The sequence below is a fragment of the Rhodofomes roseus genome (assembly GCF_022264815.1).
Source record: "Rhodofomes roseus strain CIRM-BRFM 1785 chromosome Unknown C8Q71scaffold_1, whole genome shotgun sequence".
NCBI lineage: Eukaryota > Fungi > Basidiomycota > Agaricomycetes > Polyporales > Fomitopsidaceae > Rhodofomes > Rhodofomes roseus.
This window is the reverse complement of record NW_025952957.1, coordinates 1,184,517-1,202,084: the sequence shown is the minus strand read 5'-3', so window position 1 is coordinate 1,202,084 and position 17,568 is coordinate 1,184,517. Positions and strand designations below refer to the sequence as shown.

The 17,568-nt window shown below is 56.0% G+C and overlaps 8 protein-coding genes across 8 annotated transcripts; 4 read left to right on the top strand and 4 right to left on the bottom strand.

Moving 5' to 3' along the window:
* The first annotated feature begins 76 nt into the window (after positions 1-76).
* Positions 77-1,395, top strand: C8Q71DRAFT_17963 (uncharacterized protein). Its single transcript, XM_047916798.1, has 4 exons — positions 77-762; positions 822-894; positions 951-1,125; positions 1,178-1,395. The coding sequence occupies exons 1-4, from the start codon at positions 241-243 to the stop codon at positions 1,206-1,208; spliced, it is 801 nt and encodes a 266-aa protein (XP_047784699.1). The 5' UTR covers positions 77-240; the 3' UTR covers positions 1,209-1,395.
* C8Q71DRAFT_17966 (WD-repeat-containing protein) lies at positions 1,290-4,887 on the bottom strand. The gene is made up of 11 exons (XM_047916799.1): positions 4,802-4,887; positions 4,643-4,753; positions 4,330-4,595; positions 3,967-4,282; positions 3,246-3,917; positions 2,994-3,191; positions 2,760-2,939; positions 2,458-2,703; positions 2,271-2,402; positions 1,768-2,220; positions 1,290-1,711 (listed from the first exon to the last, which is right to left on the bottom strand). The coding sequence occupies exons 1-11, from the start codon at positions 4,835-4,837 to the stop codon at positions 1,409-1,411; spliced, it is 2,913 nt and encodes a 970-aa protein (XP_047784698.1). The 5' UTR covers positions 4,838-4,887; the 3' UTR covers positions 1,290-1,408.
* Positions 4,888-5,280: 393 nt separating this feature from the next.
* On the top strand, positions 5,281-7,087 carry C8Q71DRAFT_852409 (aspartyl aminopeptidase; the record flags this gene model as incomplete). Its single annotated transcript, XM_047926828.1, has 8 exons — positions 5,281-5,406; positions 5,464-5,525; positions 5,578-5,677; positions 5,733-5,937; positions 5,992-6,208; positions 6,261-6,347; positions 6,402-6,830; positions 6,895-7,087. 8 exons carry the CDS (start codon positions 5,281-5,283, stop codon positions 7,085-7,087), a joined length of 1,419 nt encoding a protein of 472 aa, XP_047784697.1.
* A 57-nt stretch (positions 7,088-7,144) lies between these two features.
* Positions 7,145-8,631, bottom strand: C8Q71DRAFT_17905 (Brix-domain-containing protein). The gene is made up of 6 exons (XM_047916790.1): positions 8,517-8,631; positions 8,273-8,462; positions 7,967-8,209; positions 7,654-7,909; positions 7,525-7,598; positions 7,145-7,469 (listed from the first exon to the last, which is right to left on the bottom strand). The coding sequence occupies exons 1-6, from the start codon at positions 8,517-8,519 to the stop codon at positions 7,306-7,308; spliced, it is 930 nt and encodes a 309-aa protein (XP_047784696.1). The 5' UTR covers positions 8,520-8,631; the 3' UTR covers positions 7,145-7,305.
* A 2,664-nt stretch (positions 8,632-11,295) lies between these two features.
* C8Q71DRAFT_698142 (like-Sm ribonucleoprotein) lies at positions 11,296-11,650 on the bottom strand (the record flags this gene model as incomplete). Its single annotated transcript, XM_047920007.1, has 3 exons — positions 11,296-11,349; positions 11,408-11,554; positions 11,618-11,650. The coding sequence occupies 3 exons, from the start codon at positions 11,648-11,650 to the stop codon at positions 11,296-11,298; spliced, it is 234 nt and encodes a 77-aa protein (XP_047784695.1).
* Positions 11,651-11,936: 286 nt separating this feature from the next.
* C8Q71DRAFT_17887 (uncharacterized protein) lies at positions 11,937-14,518 on the top strand. Its single transcript, XM_047916788.1, has 2 exons — positions 11,937-12,014; positions 12,090-14,518. Exon 2 carries the CDS (start codon positions 12,133-12,135, stop codon positions 14,053-14,055), a length of 1,923 nt encoding a protein of 640 aa, XP_047784694.1. The 5' UTR covers positions 11,937-12,014; positions 12,090-12,132; the 3' UTR covers positions 14,056-14,518.
* C8Q71DRAFT_17846 (mitochondrial distribution and morphology protein 10) lies at positions 14,217-16,109 on the bottom strand. The gene is made up of 5 exons (XM_047916786.1): positions 15,845-16,109; positions 15,524-15,793; positions 15,023-15,466; positions 14,563-14,972; positions 14,217-14,510 (listed from the first exon to the last, which is right to left on the bottom strand). Exons 1-5 carry the CDS (start codon positions 15,939-15,941, stop codon positions 14,379-14,381), a joined length of 1,353 nt encoding a protein of 450 aa, XP_047784693.1. The 5' UTR covers positions 15,942-16,109; the 3' UTR covers positions 14,217-14,378.
* A 95-nt stretch (positions 16,110-16,204) lies between these two features.
* On the top strand, positions 16,205-17,439 carry C8Q71DRAFT_730404 (uncharacterized protein). The gene is made up of 5 exons (XM_047922094.1): positions 16,205-16,477; positions 16,564-16,722; positions 16,782-16,847; positions 16,905-17,083; positions 17,153-17,439. Exons 1-5 carry the CDS (start codon positions 16,221-16,223, stop codon positions 17,323-17,325), a joined length of 834 nt encoding a protein of 277 aa, XP_047784692.1. The 5' UTR covers positions 16,205-16,220; the 3' UTR covers positions 17,326-17,439.
* Positions 17,440-17,568: the final 129 nt, after the last annotated feature.

Here is a 17,568-nt window from a genome sequence, read left to right as displayed (position 1 = left end):
GAGCGGAGGAAACGCGTCCCGAAAACGCGATGTTGCGCGACAGCACCCAGCACGTGACCTCGACGCGCCCGCGTATGTTCATGTTCGACTCGCGCGCCGCCGCGCCCTCATCTTCTTCTCCTCATCCCGCCCTTACTCCGGTACCTCGCGCCCTCAGGCAGGCCTGTCTTTACTCCTCTTTTCCTCCCCTGTACAATACTCTCCCCTTCCTCTCGTCCCTTCTGAACCCAGAGCAGCAAGATGCCCCGCTTAACCTTCCTCGCCGGCGTTTTCCTCGTCTCGCTTGGACTAGTGCCGCTCATGACTACGTCTCGTGCTGCCGACATCAGTGCCTTCCAAAGCTCTCTCGAACGGCGCTACACGACCCCCCACTCTCTTGGCAACAACTATCGATTCGACCCTAGGGATGGATGGCAAGCAGTCAACGTCACGAACCTGCAGTACAAGTACTCGCAAGCACAGACAGACGAGGACGAAGATGTCGACGGCCCTGTAGTCCCCCGTGCCCACTCTCGGCGCTCAACCAAGAAGTCAACCAAGAAGGCCTCGAAAAAGACCTCGAAAAAGACGAACACGAAGGCTGCTTCCAAAGCTACTACGACAAGTTCGGCTTCCGGCGTCGGCGGCCTGGTGGGATCTGTCAAGTCCATCGTCGGAACCATGAAAGCCGCTGGAGACTCGGAGCCTGTCACGATTACCTGGTATACCGGCCATGACTTGGAAAACCCGAGCTGCTGGTCGAACCCTACCTGGGCGCCCACGGTATGTTCGAGTTTCACAGCTCCTTTACTACCAAGTCTCAGTCGCCATGCTGGCCACAGGACGATTCCATGGTCTCAGCGGTCACGCTAGATGGCTGGACGAATCGACCTCAGTGCTTCAAGTTCGTTGAGCGTAAGCCTACTTCACTGTGTCACTCATGAACGCATCGTTACTGACAACTGCTGTAGTCTGCCACACGAACCAGAAATGCGTGTTTGTACGCATCGTCGATACCTGTGCAGGCTGTGCGCCTGGTTCGAAGCACGTCGACCTCACCAAGGCTGCCTTTTCATCGCTTGCGGATCTCAATGAGGGGACACTCACGGTACAGATGCGCCCGGCTACCGATCCATTGGAAGGATGGTCAGTTGGTCTATCTTTGTATGTTTCCTGATCATTGACGTTCATTGGGCAGGCTGGAAAGTCTCTGGGGACCGAAGGCCTAAGAGCTGGTCACCGGGGCCGCGGCAACCCATTGAAGAACCAGGACTAAGCTCGCGCTGGCACGCACAAGATACTACGGACAACGTCAACGGACGACACCTCCTAGGATGTATCGATAGACACTAGATCTGTACTACCATTCTGTGTATTGTACTTTTGTCACTACGCCTTGAGCAACCTATATATACTACCACGAAACGGACTACGACTTGATGGCTACACGCTTCCGCTTCTTGCCCTCGGTAATCCTCTCCCGAACCTTCTCTTCGTCCATGCCTTCCTCCTCGTAGAACTCTGCGATCCGCTGCGCGTCGTTCTGCCGCTTGATGTACTTGAGCGCGGCGAGGTTGTATGCGACCGTGTCCTTCTGCTTCCTCAGTGACTCACGAAGGTGCTTGCGCAATGGAATGAGAGCTGTGCGCATGATGCGGTTGGCAACAATCTGGTGGTAGTGTGTCTTGAGGAGGAAGAATATGATCCTTGACGTGAGGATGATGTTCCAATCCTGCCGTAACACTTGTGAATCCGCTGAAATGTATGCCAGCGACATACAGAACTCACCCTCTGCGCCCAGACGTTCAAATACTTCATCAAGCTCACCACATTCCCAAACGGCAACACCAACAACGCATCATACAGCGCCGTCCCCGGCACCTTCTGCACCACCCTCAACACATACTCCTCCGGCTCAACATCATACGCCGCGAGCACCGGGTTCCGCGGGGGCGGCGCGACCTGCTCGCCGAGCCCGCCCGCTGCCCTCGCCTCCTCGTACTCGCGTAGCGCCGCGATCTCGCCGTCCGCGAGCTCGAGCGCCTCCATGATCCGCTCGCCCGCCATGAGCGTCTCCGTCGTTTGCTTCGAGACGGTGGTCGCCTCTGCGCCCTGTGCGAGCGTGGGGTCCGCGTCGTCCGCGCCGCTCCCGATCGGGGCGTCATTCCGGTTGAGCGTGTCAGCGATGCCGGACTCGTAGAGCTGCTCGAGCTCGCGTTCGTGCTCTTCTTCCAGGAAGAGCTAGATCATTTTCAGTTGAATTCGAGGTCGCGGGCAGCCGAGGGACTCACCGGCTCGTCGAGCTTCTCCCATACTCGGATGGACTTGTCGTGCGAGCCTGTGACGACAAACTTGCCGGTGTTGCTGACGGCTAAGGCCCACACCTCTCCGTGATGTCCCTCCAACTTCTGGATGTTCTCGAACTACATATTCTATCGTCAGTGGACGACCCAGTACAGGATGTTTTCAATTACATACCTTGTCCCCATCCCAGTACTTCACCATACGATCCTTGCCGACAGTCCAGAAATAATGACTCGGCTTCGCATCGAGCTCTCGGACGTCGTTTTTCTCGAAGGCCACCTGCATCACACTCTCGTCGTGCGCAAAAAGCGAGCGATGACAGTCGCCGAAGTCGAGGCCCCAAATCTTAACGTTCTTATCCGCCGAACACGTAACAATGAGCTTGCTATCCGGGGAGATGTCCATGCTTAGCACTGGGAGCTGTGTAAAGTGAGATGTCAGCAAGAGGAACTACGCGCGAAAAGATATGATCGGACCTTGTGACCATATAGCGAGAGGAAGAACTTGAGTGTGTCTTGGTAGAAGACCTTCACAGTTGAGTCGAGTAATGCTACTGCCAGGAACTTGCCGTTCGGGCTATACCGCACGCTAAGCACGTCGTCTGTCATCTTGAGGGTTCGGACATGTACTAGCGATAACAGTCTAGTACTCCGTGGCTATACTCTTCGCTTCAGATAGCTGTCCCTGGACATTAGAGGATCACATCTCACATTGTCACTATCCGCAGCTTTTGACTCGAACTCCCAGAACTTGACATCTTTGTCCGCACTGCCGCTGACGAGTGCTAGTCCATCTGCGCGGACGTGGATCGACCATACGGTAGACGTATGCGCTTTGACGGTCTCGACGAGTGTCGAAGAGGCGACGTCGTAGATAAGGATCTCTCCCGACTTCGTTCCCACCGCGACCTACCGTACAGACTAAGTTCAGCGTGTTCGTTCAAAAAGCCTGATGAGTCGCACCTGTCGGTCACCCGGAAGGAACGTGCTGCAGATCGCATGTCCACACTCCATAGTCCTGATACACGACGTCGTCTTCATGTTCCATATCTTCAACGACCCATTCGAGCCCGACGCCAACAGGCTGTCGTCCGAACTCAGGCACATCGTCCTTACGTCCGTCCGGTGACCCGGCAGGTCAACAGAATAGATGCGGGTCGCCTCCGGTACGACGTCTTTGCTCTTCGTCGGAGGGGGGATGCTGTACACCTCCAGAGCGTTAGACGACAGCGCGGTAAAAAGCTGCGTGTTGCCCTTCGCCCTTGAGGCATCGTCTTCGGCGAAGTCGAACGAGCGGATCTTGCCTGACGCGCGCACGACGAGGTAGGGCGTGAACAAGTCAGCGAGCTCAATCTCCTTGTCTTTGTCCTCTGTGTCTCCGTCCACTTGAATTTGGGCTTCGTCATCGTGCTCGGTAGGCTTCTTGCCTTTTGTTTGTTCTTTCTCCTTCTGTCGCTTACGACGCCGCGCTTGCTTCTTGCGGATTTCGTCCTCATTGCGGATGCGGAAGAGCTCGACTGTACGGTCATGCGACTGGACGGCAAGATAAGGGCGTGATGGGTGGAAAGTGATCTGTGATACTCGGTGGTTGGAGGCTAATGGAAGCGGGGCGACTGCATGGATGAGCTTTGCTACCTAGTGCGCAGTTCATTACCTGTCGGTTTTGTAGGCCAAGCGCACGCACCTCGCCATTCTCAGTCTCTCGCAGACCCTCTGCAAGTGCGTCATGGTCGATCTTCCACGCCTTGAGCTCGCCCTCTCCGCTGCCCGTGAAGACCAACTCGTGCTTGCTATCCACGTCGAGCGTCCAGATCTCGGAACGGTGAGCGACGATAGTCTGTATGCAGTGTTGTGTACCGAGGTCCCATAGCTTCAAGAAGGTATCCTTTGAGGACGTAAGGAGGTAGCCTGGAGTGGTTCCAGAGGAGGAGGACGGTTGTGCGGGAGAAGCGGATGTGATGAAACGTATAGCGGTGACTTGGTCCCGATGACCACGTAACCTGTTGACTGTGAGAACAGTTTGAACAGCAGAGTAGAGGAGACCTACCTGAACAGGCCAGCTTCCGCGACGACATCCCACAGAATGAGGTCGGTGTCTTGCGAGCCCGACGCGAGCCTAGCACCAGCGTCGTCGAAGGCAAGCGCGGTAATGGCTTTCTTATGACCGTTGAATGTTGCAATGACAGACTTCTCTGACGCGCTCCATAGACGAATGGATCCATCTGCGTAACCCACTGCGAAGGTATCCTTCTGCGGTGAACGGAGGATGCAAGTGACCTCCGCTCGATGGCCTGTCTCGTGCCACATCGCGATCTAAGAAACCATGAGATACATTCTGCAGTAAGGGGGTAACAACTCACCATCTGACCCTTCTTCACGTCCCATACCAGGACATCCTCCAGGGCTGGTACATACGCGAGCTTGCCGTCATAGTGGGAGCTCGAAGACGAGCTACAGACGAGCCCGAATGCCTAAGCTCGTTCAGCAATCGTTCCTCGCTGAATATGGAGCATGCTCACCTCTGTGGGCCCGTGTTTCAAGTAGCTCTGGACCATAGTGCTCAGCACAACAGAGAGGAAGTCGCAGCCACAGGCGATCAGCCGGCCAATCACCAAGCATGTCCAATGAATTTTCGTGCTTCGCACGGTCAATGAATTTGACTTTCAGCGTCAAAATCGGAGGGGCGCGGGCCGCTTGCCGCCAAAAGGCCTGTTACACTCAATCCACAATAGAGCGTATTCGAAACGGTGGTGACTGCTCCGCGCACAGGCCCCACTCCGAATATACTCTCATGTGGTGGAGATACTTTGGTGACACTAAGTGAGCACCGTGAAATACTGCGGCACCGCCTGTGGTAAGTGGTCACTAGTGAACTACCTCCCGAGCCTGAGGACGAGTGGGAAGGAGCCTGGATCGCGCGTTGATCGCGCGTCCCTTTCATAATAATCCTTGCCTCGGACGGACGATCGCTGTTGTATTTGTGCTCGAGCACCCCACCATGATGATCAACGCTGCTGCTCCCGAGGCCGCGACTCGCCTACTCCAATTTGTTAACGCCTCACCTACTCCCCTCCACGCAGTCGCCACCGCAGCCCTCCGCCTCGAGAAGGCCGGATTTCGCAAGGTCAGCCTGAGGCATCATGATCCATCTTGTGTGGACTGACATTATCTGCCTGACTAGCTCAGAGAAAAGGATGATTGGGAGAAGGACCTTAACGGCGGCGGCAAGTTCTATGTCACCCGGTACGCAGACATCGACTCCTTGCCGCGCTCCTGCTGTGCTAAATCCCACTAGCAACCAGAGCTGCATCCTTGCTTTCACCGTTCCTCAGAAGTGGAAGCCTGGCGGAGGCGTCTCCATAGTCGCTACACACGTTGACAGCCCAAACCTGAGGGTACGATATTTCTCTATTACTGAGCCACCGCTTTGTGCTGAAGTGGCTTTCCCAGGTTCGTCCAGTCTCAAAGAAGGCGAAGGTCGGATATCTACAGGTCGGCGTAGAAACCTATGGTGGCGGTCTCTGGCACACTTGGTTCGACCGCGACCTCTCGCTGGCAGGCAGAATCATCCTGAAGGAGAAGAATGGCGGATTCACGTCCAAGCTCATCAAGATCGACCGTCCTCTCCTACGCGTGCCTTCCCTAGCCATCCACTGTGAGCACCAAACCATGCATATTTGTGCATCAGCGGAACTGAAGTGACGGGTAGTGCAGAGGGGTTCTGGCGACAACTTCCAGTTTAACCAGGAGACTGAGATGATGCCCATACTCGGCATGATCGAGGAGCAGCTTAACGCAACCGCGGACAAGAAAGGTACCGTCGAGGTGAAAGCGACGAGTGTCCAGGAGCAGCATCACGCTGCTCTTTTGGAAGTGCTCTCTCAAGAGCTATCCGTGGTCCCAGAGGACATCCACGATTTTGAGCTGTATGTCGACTTGTTCACTGTTTCGCACTGACCTTGCTGAATTTCTACTCAGACACTTGTACGACACCCAACCCTCTCAGCTCGGTGGCATCAAGAATGAGTTCATCTTTTCTCCCCGAATGGACAACCAGTTCTCTTCGTACGTCCGCTGCGCTGTCCTCGCCGTCTGTTACTGACAAGCCCGTCACAACAGGTTCTGTGCACTCGACGCTCTCGCCACCTTCTCCACCTCGCCCTCCTACTCCTCCTACTCCTCTTCCGTCTCCAACAATGTCAACGCCATCGCGCTCTTCAACCACGAAGAGGTCGGCTCCGTCTCCACCACGGGCGCCGAGTCCTCTTTGATCCCCTCGCTGCTCTCGCGCCTTTCACCGACGCCCGCCGCGCACGCACAGACGATCGCGCGGAGCTTCCTCGTCAGCGCAGACATGACGCACGCGGTGCACCCGAATTACCTGAGCAAGCACGAGGAGAATCATGCACCGCGCATCAATGGCGGCGTCGCGATCAAGACGAACGCGAAGCAGCGGTATGCGACCGAGGCGGTTGGCAGGTTCCTCCTGAAGAAGCTGATCGAGAAGCGTGCTGGGAAGGTGCAGGAGTACGAGGTCCGCAACGATATGTGCGTCCAAAGACCTTCTCGCAGGGTCACTATACACATACTGACTTACTGTGGTTGTGAATAGGGCGTGCGGGTCCACCGTAGGCCCCGCCCTATCGAAGATCGGCGTCCGGACAGTCGACATCGGCTGCCCGATGCTGTCCATGCACTCCATCCGCGAGACCGCGGGCACGCACGACGCGCAGAGCCTGATTGACCTGTTCACGTCGTTCTTCGAGGGCTTCGCGGAGCTCGATGCTGAGCTCGTGGTGGATTAGGACATGGGGTACACGCTAAAATACATCTGGGCACTGGACAATCCACAGCAAAGAATACATATACCAGAGATCGAGCGACATAGTGTGAGAGCGGTTTGTGCAACCGAAGTCGCGTAGTGGCCCCAGCGGAGACACAACGTAGCGTAGGGCGGCCAAGGTGGCCATTTCAGCAGTCGGAAAGATGTTGAGCTCGGATTGAGCTCGGAAAACATGTCTCACTATCGACGTGCTTTCTTTTTGGGTTGTTCTGACTCTGCGGAGGCCAATGGTCGTGATGGCCCGGTCAACAGCGATCGCTTTTTTGCTGTTCGTGAGTAGTGCGCGAGGACCCATTCGCGCTCTGCCTCAGTCTGTTCGATCGTGCCTTGTCGTATTTCGTATGCTGGATACGATCGTGAGTACTGGGAGCACGAGTATGGAAGTGGGGGTTGACATACGTTTCATCTCAAACCGGGGGCCAACCTCCGCGAGCTGGACCTGGCGTGGCGGGATCTTGACAAAGACATGATGTCTACAGGGATATCAGCATACCTCACTTGTGCCTATGTGCTGACAGCACTACGCACCTAAAGGAGATGAAGTCGTCCTCGTTTGAGAAGGTCATCACCCGCTTGCTGTCCTCCTTCGGTACCGGGAAGAGGTACTTCAGTACGTCCCGCATCCGCTCACCCAGCCGTGAGTTGAAGTTTTCGAAGATGAGGTGTGGGTACTGCTCAGAGACTGTCGACTCCTTGTATGTGCCGATGTCATGTCGCAGCTGAACATTGTGGAGGGTGAAAAAGACGGTGGGGCCATGAGGAAAATGGGAGACAATCATGGCATCTAGCAAACCATGCCTTCGTCAACGAGGCAGTCCCGCCGAGGAAATGGACGACGCACCTGGCGTGCCGCGGTGTTCGTGTAGGATGACAAGGTCGGTCACGTCGTTGGCTCTGCATGCCTCCGACAGCTCCTTCATGACATAGTTTCCTCGGTTCACTCGATGTGAATTCGGGAAGACCAGTCGCATCTCCTTCGCGAACTGCTGCAGCTTCGAGCTCGGGTCTCGAGACGTTGTGACAATGATCTTCGGGTCTTGGATACCAGCCATAGAGTACTCGTTGTCGATGTGCGTTGTCGGGTCTACACAGCAACAGTCGAGCGATGTTCAGACTCGGCAGACAAGTGAATGACCGCAGTACGCACCGGCCTGAGCCTCATCGAACGCCAAATCCTTCCCCAAGGTCTGCGCCTCCTTCCTCAACTCCGTCGGGAGTGCCTTCCCCGCGGCGAGGGCATCCTTGAGCTGCTGTTTCCGCTCGTACGTCTGACGTTCTTGAGCCTCTAGAGACTTGGCATAGATGTACTGGCGACGCTCACGGGTTTGCCGGCGAATCTAGCGCGATATCAGTCATTTTCTCTGGTCCGTACCGTGACTTCCGTAACTGACCATCACAAAGGAGAATGCGGGTTAGTGTACTGGTCTTGTTCTTGTTCGTCTTCTCCCAGCCACAGGTGCGAAGAAAATCTGGCCGATCAAGGTCATCCCTGTAACCCTGTTGCGGTTATTAGCGCTCGCAATCCACGGTAACGTGACTCAGATACAGTAAATGTTTTCTGAACCAACGCTCCGTCCACCGTGACTCTCGTACGCGCTCTGAATGCTCTCGCAAATTTTTCTTGTGTCAGGACTGCTTTGCTACATGCTACCTACTTATCTCGGTTTGGGAAAAAGGGTGAAACGATAGGTGGACGAGCTGCACCTCACCTCGGCCCACTGCCTGAGTCCTGACCTACCGCTGGTCCGACAACTGAGCATTGGTCAGACGCGGAGGGCGCGTCTTGCGCGTTCGCTCCTCATGCACCCTGCCCTGTTTATCAAGGAGGATGAGAGATCCGAACCTCTGAGTACGTGGGCATTGATAGCCCTTCTCTTTCGAGCTAACCGGACATTGTAGTCGGCTTGGGTTTGGAGATATGATCGATACTTGCTAGCAACCTAGCAAGATATCATGGACATATATCTGAACATATTCATATGGATTAAAGCACATAAATATCGTAATGCCATGTAGTGAGCCACTAGTACTTGTTCCCGATGATGTGGCCGACTTCTCAGCTGGCCTTTTCTCTTATCATCATTAAGATCTCTCAACATGATGACCGTACACATGGGTCAATACAGGCTGATACAGGCCACATACAGTAAGGAGGGCTCATCGAGGCCGATATCCCGGCTGGATATAGTAACTTATCGTAGTGGCCGTGCGCCACAGCTGCGCCCTGATAATGTTTGGTACGATCTGGATCTCTGATGGGACTCGGCTTCGCTCCAGACTTGTCTGCGCCTCATCGGTAGCGTTCCAGACGAGGACCTGTCTTGTCCCAGGACCCCTGTCAATTGGGGGAGAGGCCTGATCCCAATCCGGACAAAATCCGGCCAATTTGAGGGGGTATGCCTGATGTAATCCGGACAAAATCGACGTTCATGAGGGCGGAGGCCTGTGTCAGTATCCGGACATGGTTCCCCCAACCTCGCGAGGCCTGATCCTATCCGGACACCTCAGCCGTCCGTATAGCGTCGCAACACAGCCTGAAGCTGACCTACACGTCCCGTGCATGTGCAAGGTCGGCGTCATGACTTCCCTGACGTCGAATGCCGAGCAGCCATATCACGCTGTGCGCGACGAAGACGACTGGCATGATCATTGTCTAATAGCCACCCCATCCGCGCACCGTTGGTGCTCACTTGCCCGACTATTCACCATGAGTTACATGGCTGACTCGGCCTGATCCTGCAATCCGGACACCGATCCGCTCGTACCAAGGCCTGAGGCCTGATGCACAGTCCGGACAGCAGCGGAAAATCCTCCCTGAGGCCTGATTTAATCCGGACAAATCTGGACACATACGTCCGGACAAAAATGCCAAAATCTCGGGCGGCAGGATCAGGCCTCCCCACCAATAAACAGGGGTCCTCTTGTCCCCTCAGTGCCATCCGCCACTGTCTTCCTGAATCACCCGAGAGGCACGGCTGCTTCAGGTCGACCTGCCTCTGGCCTCTATCCAGACTGCTCTGTCCTGCCACATTCGTCGAGTACGACTCCTTGTGCCACTGCGCCTCGCTTCTGGACTTCTTTCCAGCCCACACCAGATTCTTTGATGGCGTCGAGAGTCCCCGGAGCAACAGACACGATGACACTGCGTTTCTCTGAGTCAGTCGACTCCGGGGCATAATTAAGAGTATATAAACTTGAATTGGTGTGTCGCTCTGGCATGTTCTCCATCACATCCAGCCTACACAGCGAGCACTCAGCCTTCACTCACATATCCAGTACATCCCTGTATACTTCTCTCTTCGCAGATATGATGAGCCTCATTCGATCCCGTGCACCCGTAAGTCGGGCATCGTTATCGAAGTATGAATCCAGATACTCATTGTATCGTTCGTAGACCTTGATCCTCTTCGGCAGCATTCAGACTGCTATGTGGAGCTGGGTCTACATGCGATGGCAAGAACCGAGGTCAGTCTCTGCACTGACGCTCTAGTATGCATCCGAGTCTGACGCACTCACTGTAGCATGATCCAGGGGCCTCTCCCATCTCACATCCCGAAGGGCTTCGTCGGACGGTCTCGGTTTCGTCAACCGCACGCCCCATTCGCAAGCGAATACGCAACATACTAAGCACCACACTCACCACGCTCGCCCCGCGGCGCACGTCGTGGAGGAGGCGTTGTCGCGCCCGGACAACTGGCGGTTTGTCGTGCTGTATTGCGATGGTGAATTGGGGCCGGCTTAGTTGGACTTGACTCTTGCATTTACGAACAGGAAGACGCGGGAAGTTTGTAACATAGTCGTCGAATATCCGCGGTCGTTGTTTTTGGTGTATATCCTTATTATCTGAATACCTTGCGCGTCATCAACGCTAGGTGACTTGGGGAGGAGGAGCCAGCGCATCTGGCCATTCGTAGCCTGACACAGCACGAGCGGATGCACCGCAAGTGCGATGCCCGCTATCCACAGACTCGATAGCAAGTAGTAAGATTGAACACGCACACTAATGCGCACCATAATGTGCACTTGTTCATCGAATGTATCGCGATCAAATCGCCTTACAGCGGAGCAGATCCGATTGCCATGGAGGGCTAAGTGACTACAACTCAGGATGCGGCGTTAGAACACAACGTACAAGCACAAATCATACGACGACAACATTTCAATTCCTGGCTACCGAATCGCCTCCAAGGTCTCCATCGATGATACACTGTTCCCTCGGATAACCTGCCCAAAAGAACCATTAGACACGCATGTTCGAATTGAGAGATATGGTGCTACGCACAACGGTACCGATGGGGTGCTTTTGTGCGGGGGTCGTCTCCTCCGTCGCATCATCAAGAACAAGGTTGAGGAATAGGTCGTAGCCGCGCAAGACTCCGCTGACTTTGCGGCCGCCTTGAAGATGGACGAACAATTTCTTGTCCATGAACTGCGATGATCCAAGCAGTAAGCAATTGCTGCAGCATACTGATGCCGATGGATGAGTACGCACTTTTTTGAGCTCCGGCTGCGATGCCTTGGACATGGTCGGCGCGAGTTATGTGGTAGGGTATGGATGTGTCTGAGACGGTAGCAGAGCCGGATAGTTGCAGTACGGCTCAGACGCGCGGGGAAAGGATTGGGACGAGCGCCGGGTGGCTGCACGTGGACGAACACCCGCTCGGGCACGCTTGGCGCATGTGAGGACATCCGAGGGCGGGGCCAACGGTTGCTTCCGCGAATTATCAACGTTCTGCCCTCAGCCTACGCCTTGCTACGTTCCGTGTCATACAGCCTCTCACGTCTCAGTCTACTAGACCACGAAACCCCCTATTCAACGATTCTCATACGACACACTCCCCAAAGTCCCGCCATCATTCTATTTCAACAGCCCTAACCGCCAGCCCTCCGTGAGTGTCAATAGTTTCAGAGTTTCAAGCCCTGTCACTTCGAACATTCCAATCGTCTCTTACGCAATGTCAAAGATACGCGGAACCTTCGGGACTCATTTGACAGAGAAGGAAGTCAATGGCCTCTGCGCTCCCTCCAGCCGCACACAACACCAACAGCCTGTCATGGTCTGGTCCGGACCGGCAAGCTTGGAAGCATGGTGACTCGGGGAGTGCGCCGCGCAACGTAGGCGGTGGAACCAGGGGCAGATCGGGTGGTCGAGGTGGCAGAGGTGGGCGTGGTGGAAGGGGCGGCGGCAGTGGCAGGGGAGGCGCGCCCTCCAATGCCAGTACAAAGCCCTCAGACGATGCGCCGAAATTGCAGGCGGATCAGCCAAAGGGAAAACCGACTCCGGATATCCCCAAGATTGTCGAGCCGCCGACACCCGCTCCCGCCGGTCCAATCGCCGCTGCTGCGAGCAAAGCGTCAGGCAGGCCAAAGTCCACGAGGAAGGCCTCCGACAATAAGAACACCCGCAAACCCGGACCCACCACAGACACATCCGCTACACTCACTCCCAACCCGCCGCCTGCAGCAGCAGCTCGTCCTTCCAGACGAAGGCGCTCTCAGAACAAGGTTCTCCCCGCGCTGAACACGAAGTCATCTCTTTCTTCTGATTCGAGTGCCTTTACCGTGCAATCCGCTCCCGAGAGAGGTGTAATCACGAGCAAGGATATCCCACCACATCTCATGACGCCCTCCGACGCACACACCTTTGACATCAAATCGGACATCGACGCTCTCGTCGACCGCATGCGGTCCGTGGCGATGGAAAGGCCTCATACGCCCGGAAGCCATAGTCACTTTGACTGGGCGAGCGACGACGACGACAGTCTCCCCGACCTTCCTGACTGGGGGAAGACGGACGTCAAGACAGATGGGAAACCCTCCATTATTTCTCCCATCCTCGAAGATGCGCTAAGGCCTCTACCGAACATCGAGGTCGGCTCGCCTTTCACTGTGCCACTAGCTACTCCGGAGTCTGCAGCTGCGTCTCCGGCGAAAGCTCCTCATGAGGTTATATCGAAGGGCAAAGAATCTCAAGCGGCACCACAGGTTGTGGGGGTGAAAGAGAAGAAGGAAGAGCCTCTAAGCGCCCTCATCAACCTGGAGCAGTCTCGGGTTGGCCGTCATGAGGAAAGCAAGGCTGGCGAGCCCAAGGATTCACGACAGCCTACACAAGCACAGCCTTCGCAAGAATCGACAACGTCACGCCTTGTACCTACCTCGAACCCGTCACCATCGAAGGCACCCGCCAAGCTTCCGATTCACCCGTCCCTACCGCCGAAACCAACCACGACTGTCGAACCGGCGTCCGCGAAGCGTCATCCTCGACACGCTGAGCCGGGGCATAAGCGAGGAAATTCCAGTACGGGTTCGGCGGAGCAGAAGACTGAGAACGGTCTTGCGAATTCGATACACGCTTCGAAAAGCAACCTTTTGGAGTCGATACACGCTCCCAAGAGTAATCTCGCGGAATCGACACATTTGCCGAATGGCGGTCTTGCAGAGTCGACACACGCCCCGAAGAAGGGCCTCGCCGATTCCATCCACGCTCCCAAGTCGGCAGCGACGTCAGGGGAGAAGGAACCGTCCCCCAGAGACCATGCTCCCGAGAAAGGCCTGGCAGCATCGATACACGCCCCTCAGACCACACAATCCGCGCCGAGTCACATCTCCAGTCATCCCATCCCGGACGTGCTACCGCACCTCCGCTCGAGAGGTCCTGCACGAGGCCACCGCCAGCCGTACAGCGCCTCGATCTCCAGCTTTCAGCATCCCGACCTGGATCGCGGTGCCCGGACTGACAACGCCCATCACACCCGCACGCAATCGTCCCCGCCGACCGGCGCGGGCATCGGACACGCCCACTCCCGTTCGGCGCACGCGACGCGCCCGGTGATTACGGGCGACGCGATCTCGAGGCTTGCACGCACGCTGGGAGCGCATGCGCCTCGCCGCGAGACTGCCGTTCCGGTTCCTGCTGCTGCCAAAGACTGAAGTGCCCGAGGTTCGACGTTGTTGCTCGATTTCCGTAGTGCATCGTATCTTCCGCCCATCTATCACGATATTGCTTGTATTTGAGCCTTGCTGGCCTCCCCGTTGGACATTGTCATTGTGGTTGATCATGGTGTCTATACCCACACAAATCGGTGCACTTGCCCCGCCTTACGGCTTCATTTAATGTCCCCCTGGAATCTGATTAGTGTTTCTCTATGGTACATGGCCCTGGATATGATGATGCAGAAGTCCTTGTTGATCGTACACGCATACTAGTGTCCCCCAAGTCACGAAAGCAATCCTAGCGATGCACTGGTGGGTGTTCATCCCGAGCTGAAGTACGATAACTCCAGGCCTATTGCTTTTATGGGCTTCGACCTGCTGGTCAGGTTCGAGACGATCCCGAAGCTGACCAGCATGTTTTTCAAACGTCCTTCCCACAAAAGGGAAATGTCCTGTAGTCGATCACTCAGTTTGGTTGTCGGAAGACACTCCTAACAGACGCACCGTTGTCGTAGATACACGGGCTTTCATCACCCCTTGCACCTCGCCCATGCCCTCATGTGAAGCTGGAGGCGTGTGTTGCAAAGCAGAGTCATCCTTCGACTCGTCTGGGCTCGAGCCCAGCGCGGACGTGAACATGCCCTTCCCACGGCGCATCCACCACTCTGCTCCCATGCACCACTCGCTCTCGTAGCTGTATACGTTGAAGTCGTACCGCGAGCTGAGAGAGAGATCACGGGAGGTTCGCGCGGTATACGCCGCGGAGATATGTCCGAGCATGGGGTTGAACAGAGCAGTGATGGTCGTAGGTGGCTGGGAGGGAGGGCCGCGCGATGTCGATGGTGCTGTTGAAGGTTCCTGGAACGATGGGGGAGTTGCATCGGGCAACGTCGTGAACCGTATACCGGTCGATACTACACTCAACTAAGCATCATTCCGAGAGTTAGTGTAGAAAGGTCCTTACCACCTGCGCTCTTCTCCTTGGCACTGAAGTAAAACTCAGCGCCGGCGGATATTCGGCCTTTGAGACCTCCCTCCATCGCCTCCTCCTCATCCACCCTTCTCATCCACGAGCGAGTCCGTGGTGGTGCACCGGTCGACTTCTCGCCCTCCTCAGCCGAGTCGCTCGAGCCGGTTAACTTCCCGAAGTTATGCAGCGTCCGGACACCCCACATGCCGTCCTCCGCACTCCATGTGTATTCTGTACACCACCTGCCGGTATCGTGCTGCAGGCTGAACATAATGTTGCTGGGATGCGTAGGTGCACTCCTGACCGACTCGGCAAACAGGCTTGCGCGCGGGTCGGATATTGCAGCCACCATACCTTGCAACGTCGGTGATAGCCTCGCTGAATACAGTGCATCAAGTCGGCCTGTCGGGATGTAGACACGGCCGTAAAGCAGGTAGTCTACAGAAGCTGATCAACGACGCTGCACCGGATGTCAGCAACGAAGTACGTACTCACCCCGAGTGTTGACTCTCTCGCCCGCCAGCCATTCTTCCTCCTTCCCCTCCGGTCTCCGGGGCAGGTCGTAGACTTTGAAGTGGTCTGCCATGTCCTTGAAGCGCACGTCGCCCGAGCCCTTCACGTCCAGCTCGCATGAGGTGAAGATGTAGCCAACAGAACCGTTGAGCGACGGCAGTGCGTTCATAGAATAGGTGTTCTTGAACAGCGGGCTCGGCGACTTTGAGATCGAGAAGTGTAGCCCTCTGGGCACAGTGAAGTCGAGGACCGCTAGGAGGCATTTAAGTTAGGCTCTCCGGATGTAACCTACCAAAAACTTACCATTGGATGATCGGGTGAGGTTGGCATACAAGTTGTCCTCATTCCAGCCCGTCGCCCGGTAGTAGCTGCGTAGAACGTACGATGCGAAAGGATGCATGGTGGAAATGGCACACCAGGCAGTCCGACAGTAGAGATGACGGACGCAGAATCAGTGCATAAGCGTCAGCTAAGAAGACAGGCCCGAAGAAAGGTGTCAAGGGTCGATCGAGTATGCGTGAGGCCCAAGTGAGGCCTGTAAGGAGGTCGGTAGCGCGTGGCGAGCCGGAGCGTCCACTGGGCGCTTCCGTGCCGAGTGGGCATACGCGGTCTCGTGACTCAACTACATCAGGCAACCCCGCCCCCGCAAAGTGCAAGTCGCGTCCTACACTCATCTCCTATGGCCACCATTTTCCCCCCACCATCCCCCGAGCTGCCGCAATTTCATACTCTCCTCGTCCGAGGCCCGTACCACCCCTCCGCCCCCATACACCTCGTGCTATCGCACAACTGGCGCGACCCGAAAGGCAAAGCGATCTTCATCTCGCCCTCACGCGCCGCATTCCTCGCCAGCCTCGCCAAGTTCGATGACGAGTGGCTGAAAGTACATGGAGGTGACGGTTTGACGTGCAGCGCGTCAGCGCGGATCGAAAACTTGTCAGTCGAATGTCTTCGTAAGGGACCGCCGAGTTCTACTCCCGATGTGAGTGAACCGTGTCGATCGTGACTTACCGAGGGCGCAGGTATCCTCCGACACCAGCGCACCTTGTCATGATCCTGAGCATGCTTCACGTATACGAAGGGACACTGCACGACCCCAAGACGACGCTCCCAGAGGCACCTACTCTGTTTGTCCTGCACGAGTTGTCCGCTTTGCTCAAACCCACGACGCTCGAACCTACGTGCGTCAGTATATACTTACTCTACGTCAATTGATGTAACTTTTGGAGGAACCCGACAGACTATCCTCTTACCTGTCCCTCATTATGCACGCCCTGACGGCGGTCAATTCGCTCTCTGCCAAAGCGTCAGTCCCACCACCCGCCTTTCACGGATGACTCTCACAACCGTCTTACTGTTGCAGAACAGCAAGTGTGGCGCTCGCTGTCTTTGACTCTGGGCTGCAAGACCTCAAGCTACCCATTATCCGGCCCGTCTCTCCTTCGGGCGGCGACCCCAACGAGGCTCGACCGTCCACAGGAAGACGAGAGCCTGTCGCGTTCTTCGTGGAGCAGTACTTCGAGTGGACTGCGAGGGTAGAAGGTACGACCGCCTCGAGCTCCTGTAGACCGCAGAGACGTACCCAATTCATCCTGACCTCACTCTAATCAGCGTTCGGAGAGACAGAGGCCCATTCGGAGGGACAGGCGGGCGGCGGACGCATGCGAATGGTGATGCACCGCACGCCGGACGGGGATAATATAGGAGACATCGCGATGGAGTGGATGGTCGCTACCCGGGTTGCTGGGCCTCATGCAGGGGCGAGGTATTTTGCTTGGACGTAGAGGTGCCCATTGAGTCGCCGTTCAAGTTCGTACTTGACCTGACTTCCAGTTGCGATGCGTTTCACGTACATGTAGTGGAGAGTAATTGAGACACTTATATGACGGATTGCACTACTAGGAGGACCCTCAAGGATAGGTGGTCTACAGAATGAGGTTCAAAGTTGTTGTGAGCTGCTCGGATTCGCCACATGCGCAATCACATGGCCGTCGCGTGAGGCGGAACGCGATCGGGACAGGACCGGC

Coding starts and splice junctions, on each gene's coding strand:
- C8Q71DRAFT_17905 (XM_047916790.1), bottom strand. Junction 7,599..7,653: donor GACGACTTCATCTCCTTTAG/GTGCGTAGTGCT, acceptor ATATCCCTGTAG/ACATCATGTCTTTGTCAAGA. Junction 7,470..7,524: donor CCCCCGGTTTGAGATGAAAC/GTATGTCAACCC, acceptor GATCGTATCCAG/CATACGAAATACGACAAGGC.
- C8Q71DRAFT_730404 (XM_047922094.1), top strand. CDS start 16,221: ATGGCCACCATTTTCCCCCCACCATCCCCCGAGCTGCCGCAATTTCAT. Junction 16,723..16,781: donor CCCACGACGCTCGAACCTAC/GTGCGTCAGTAT, acceptor GGAACCCGACAG/ACTATCCTCTTACCTGTCCC. Junction 17,084..17,152: donor GTGGACTGCGAGGGTAGAAG/GTACGACCGCCT, acceptor CACTCTAATCAG/CGTTCGGAGAGACAGAGGCC.
- C8Q71DRAFT_17963 (XM_047916798.1), top strand. CDS start 241: ATGCCCCGCTTAACCTTCCTCGCCGGCGTTTTCCTCGTCTCGCTTGGA. Junction 763..821: donor ACCCTACCTGGGCGCCCACG/GTATGTTCGAGT, acceptor TGCTGGCCACAG/GACGATTCCATGGTCTCAGC. Junction 895..950: donor GTGCTTCAAGTTCGTTGAGC/GTAAGCCTACTT, acceptor CAACTGCTGTAG/TCTGCCACACGAACCAGAAA.
- C8Q71DRAFT_17887 (XM_047916788.1), top strand. CDS start 12,133: ATGGCCTCTGCGCTCCCTCCAGCCGCACACAACACCAACAGCCTGTCA.
- C8Q71DRAFT_17846 (XM_047916786.1), bottom strand. CDS start 15,941: ATGCATCCTTTCGCATCGTACGTTCTACGCAGCTACTACCGGGCGACG. Junction 15,467..15,523: donor CGAGAGAGTCAACACTCGGG/GTGAGTACGTAC, acceptor CAGCTTCTGTAG/ACTACCTGCTTTACGGCCGT. Junction 14,973..15,022: donor CAAGGAGAAGAGCGCAGGTG/GTAAGGACCTTT, acceptor AGTTGAGTGTAG/TATCGACCGGTATACGGTTC.
- C8Q71DRAFT_17966 (XM_047916799.1), bottom strand. CDS start 4,837: ATGGTCCAGAGCTACTTGAAACACGGGCCCACAGAG. Junction 4,283..4,329: donor GCGGAAGCTGGCCTGTTCAG/GTAGGTCTCCTC, acceptor CACAGTCAACAG/GTTACGTGGTCATCGGGACC. Junction 2,221..2,270: donor GGGAGAAGCTCGACGAGCCG/GTGAGTCCCTCG, acceptor AAAATGATCTAG/CTCTTCCTGGAAGAAGAGCA.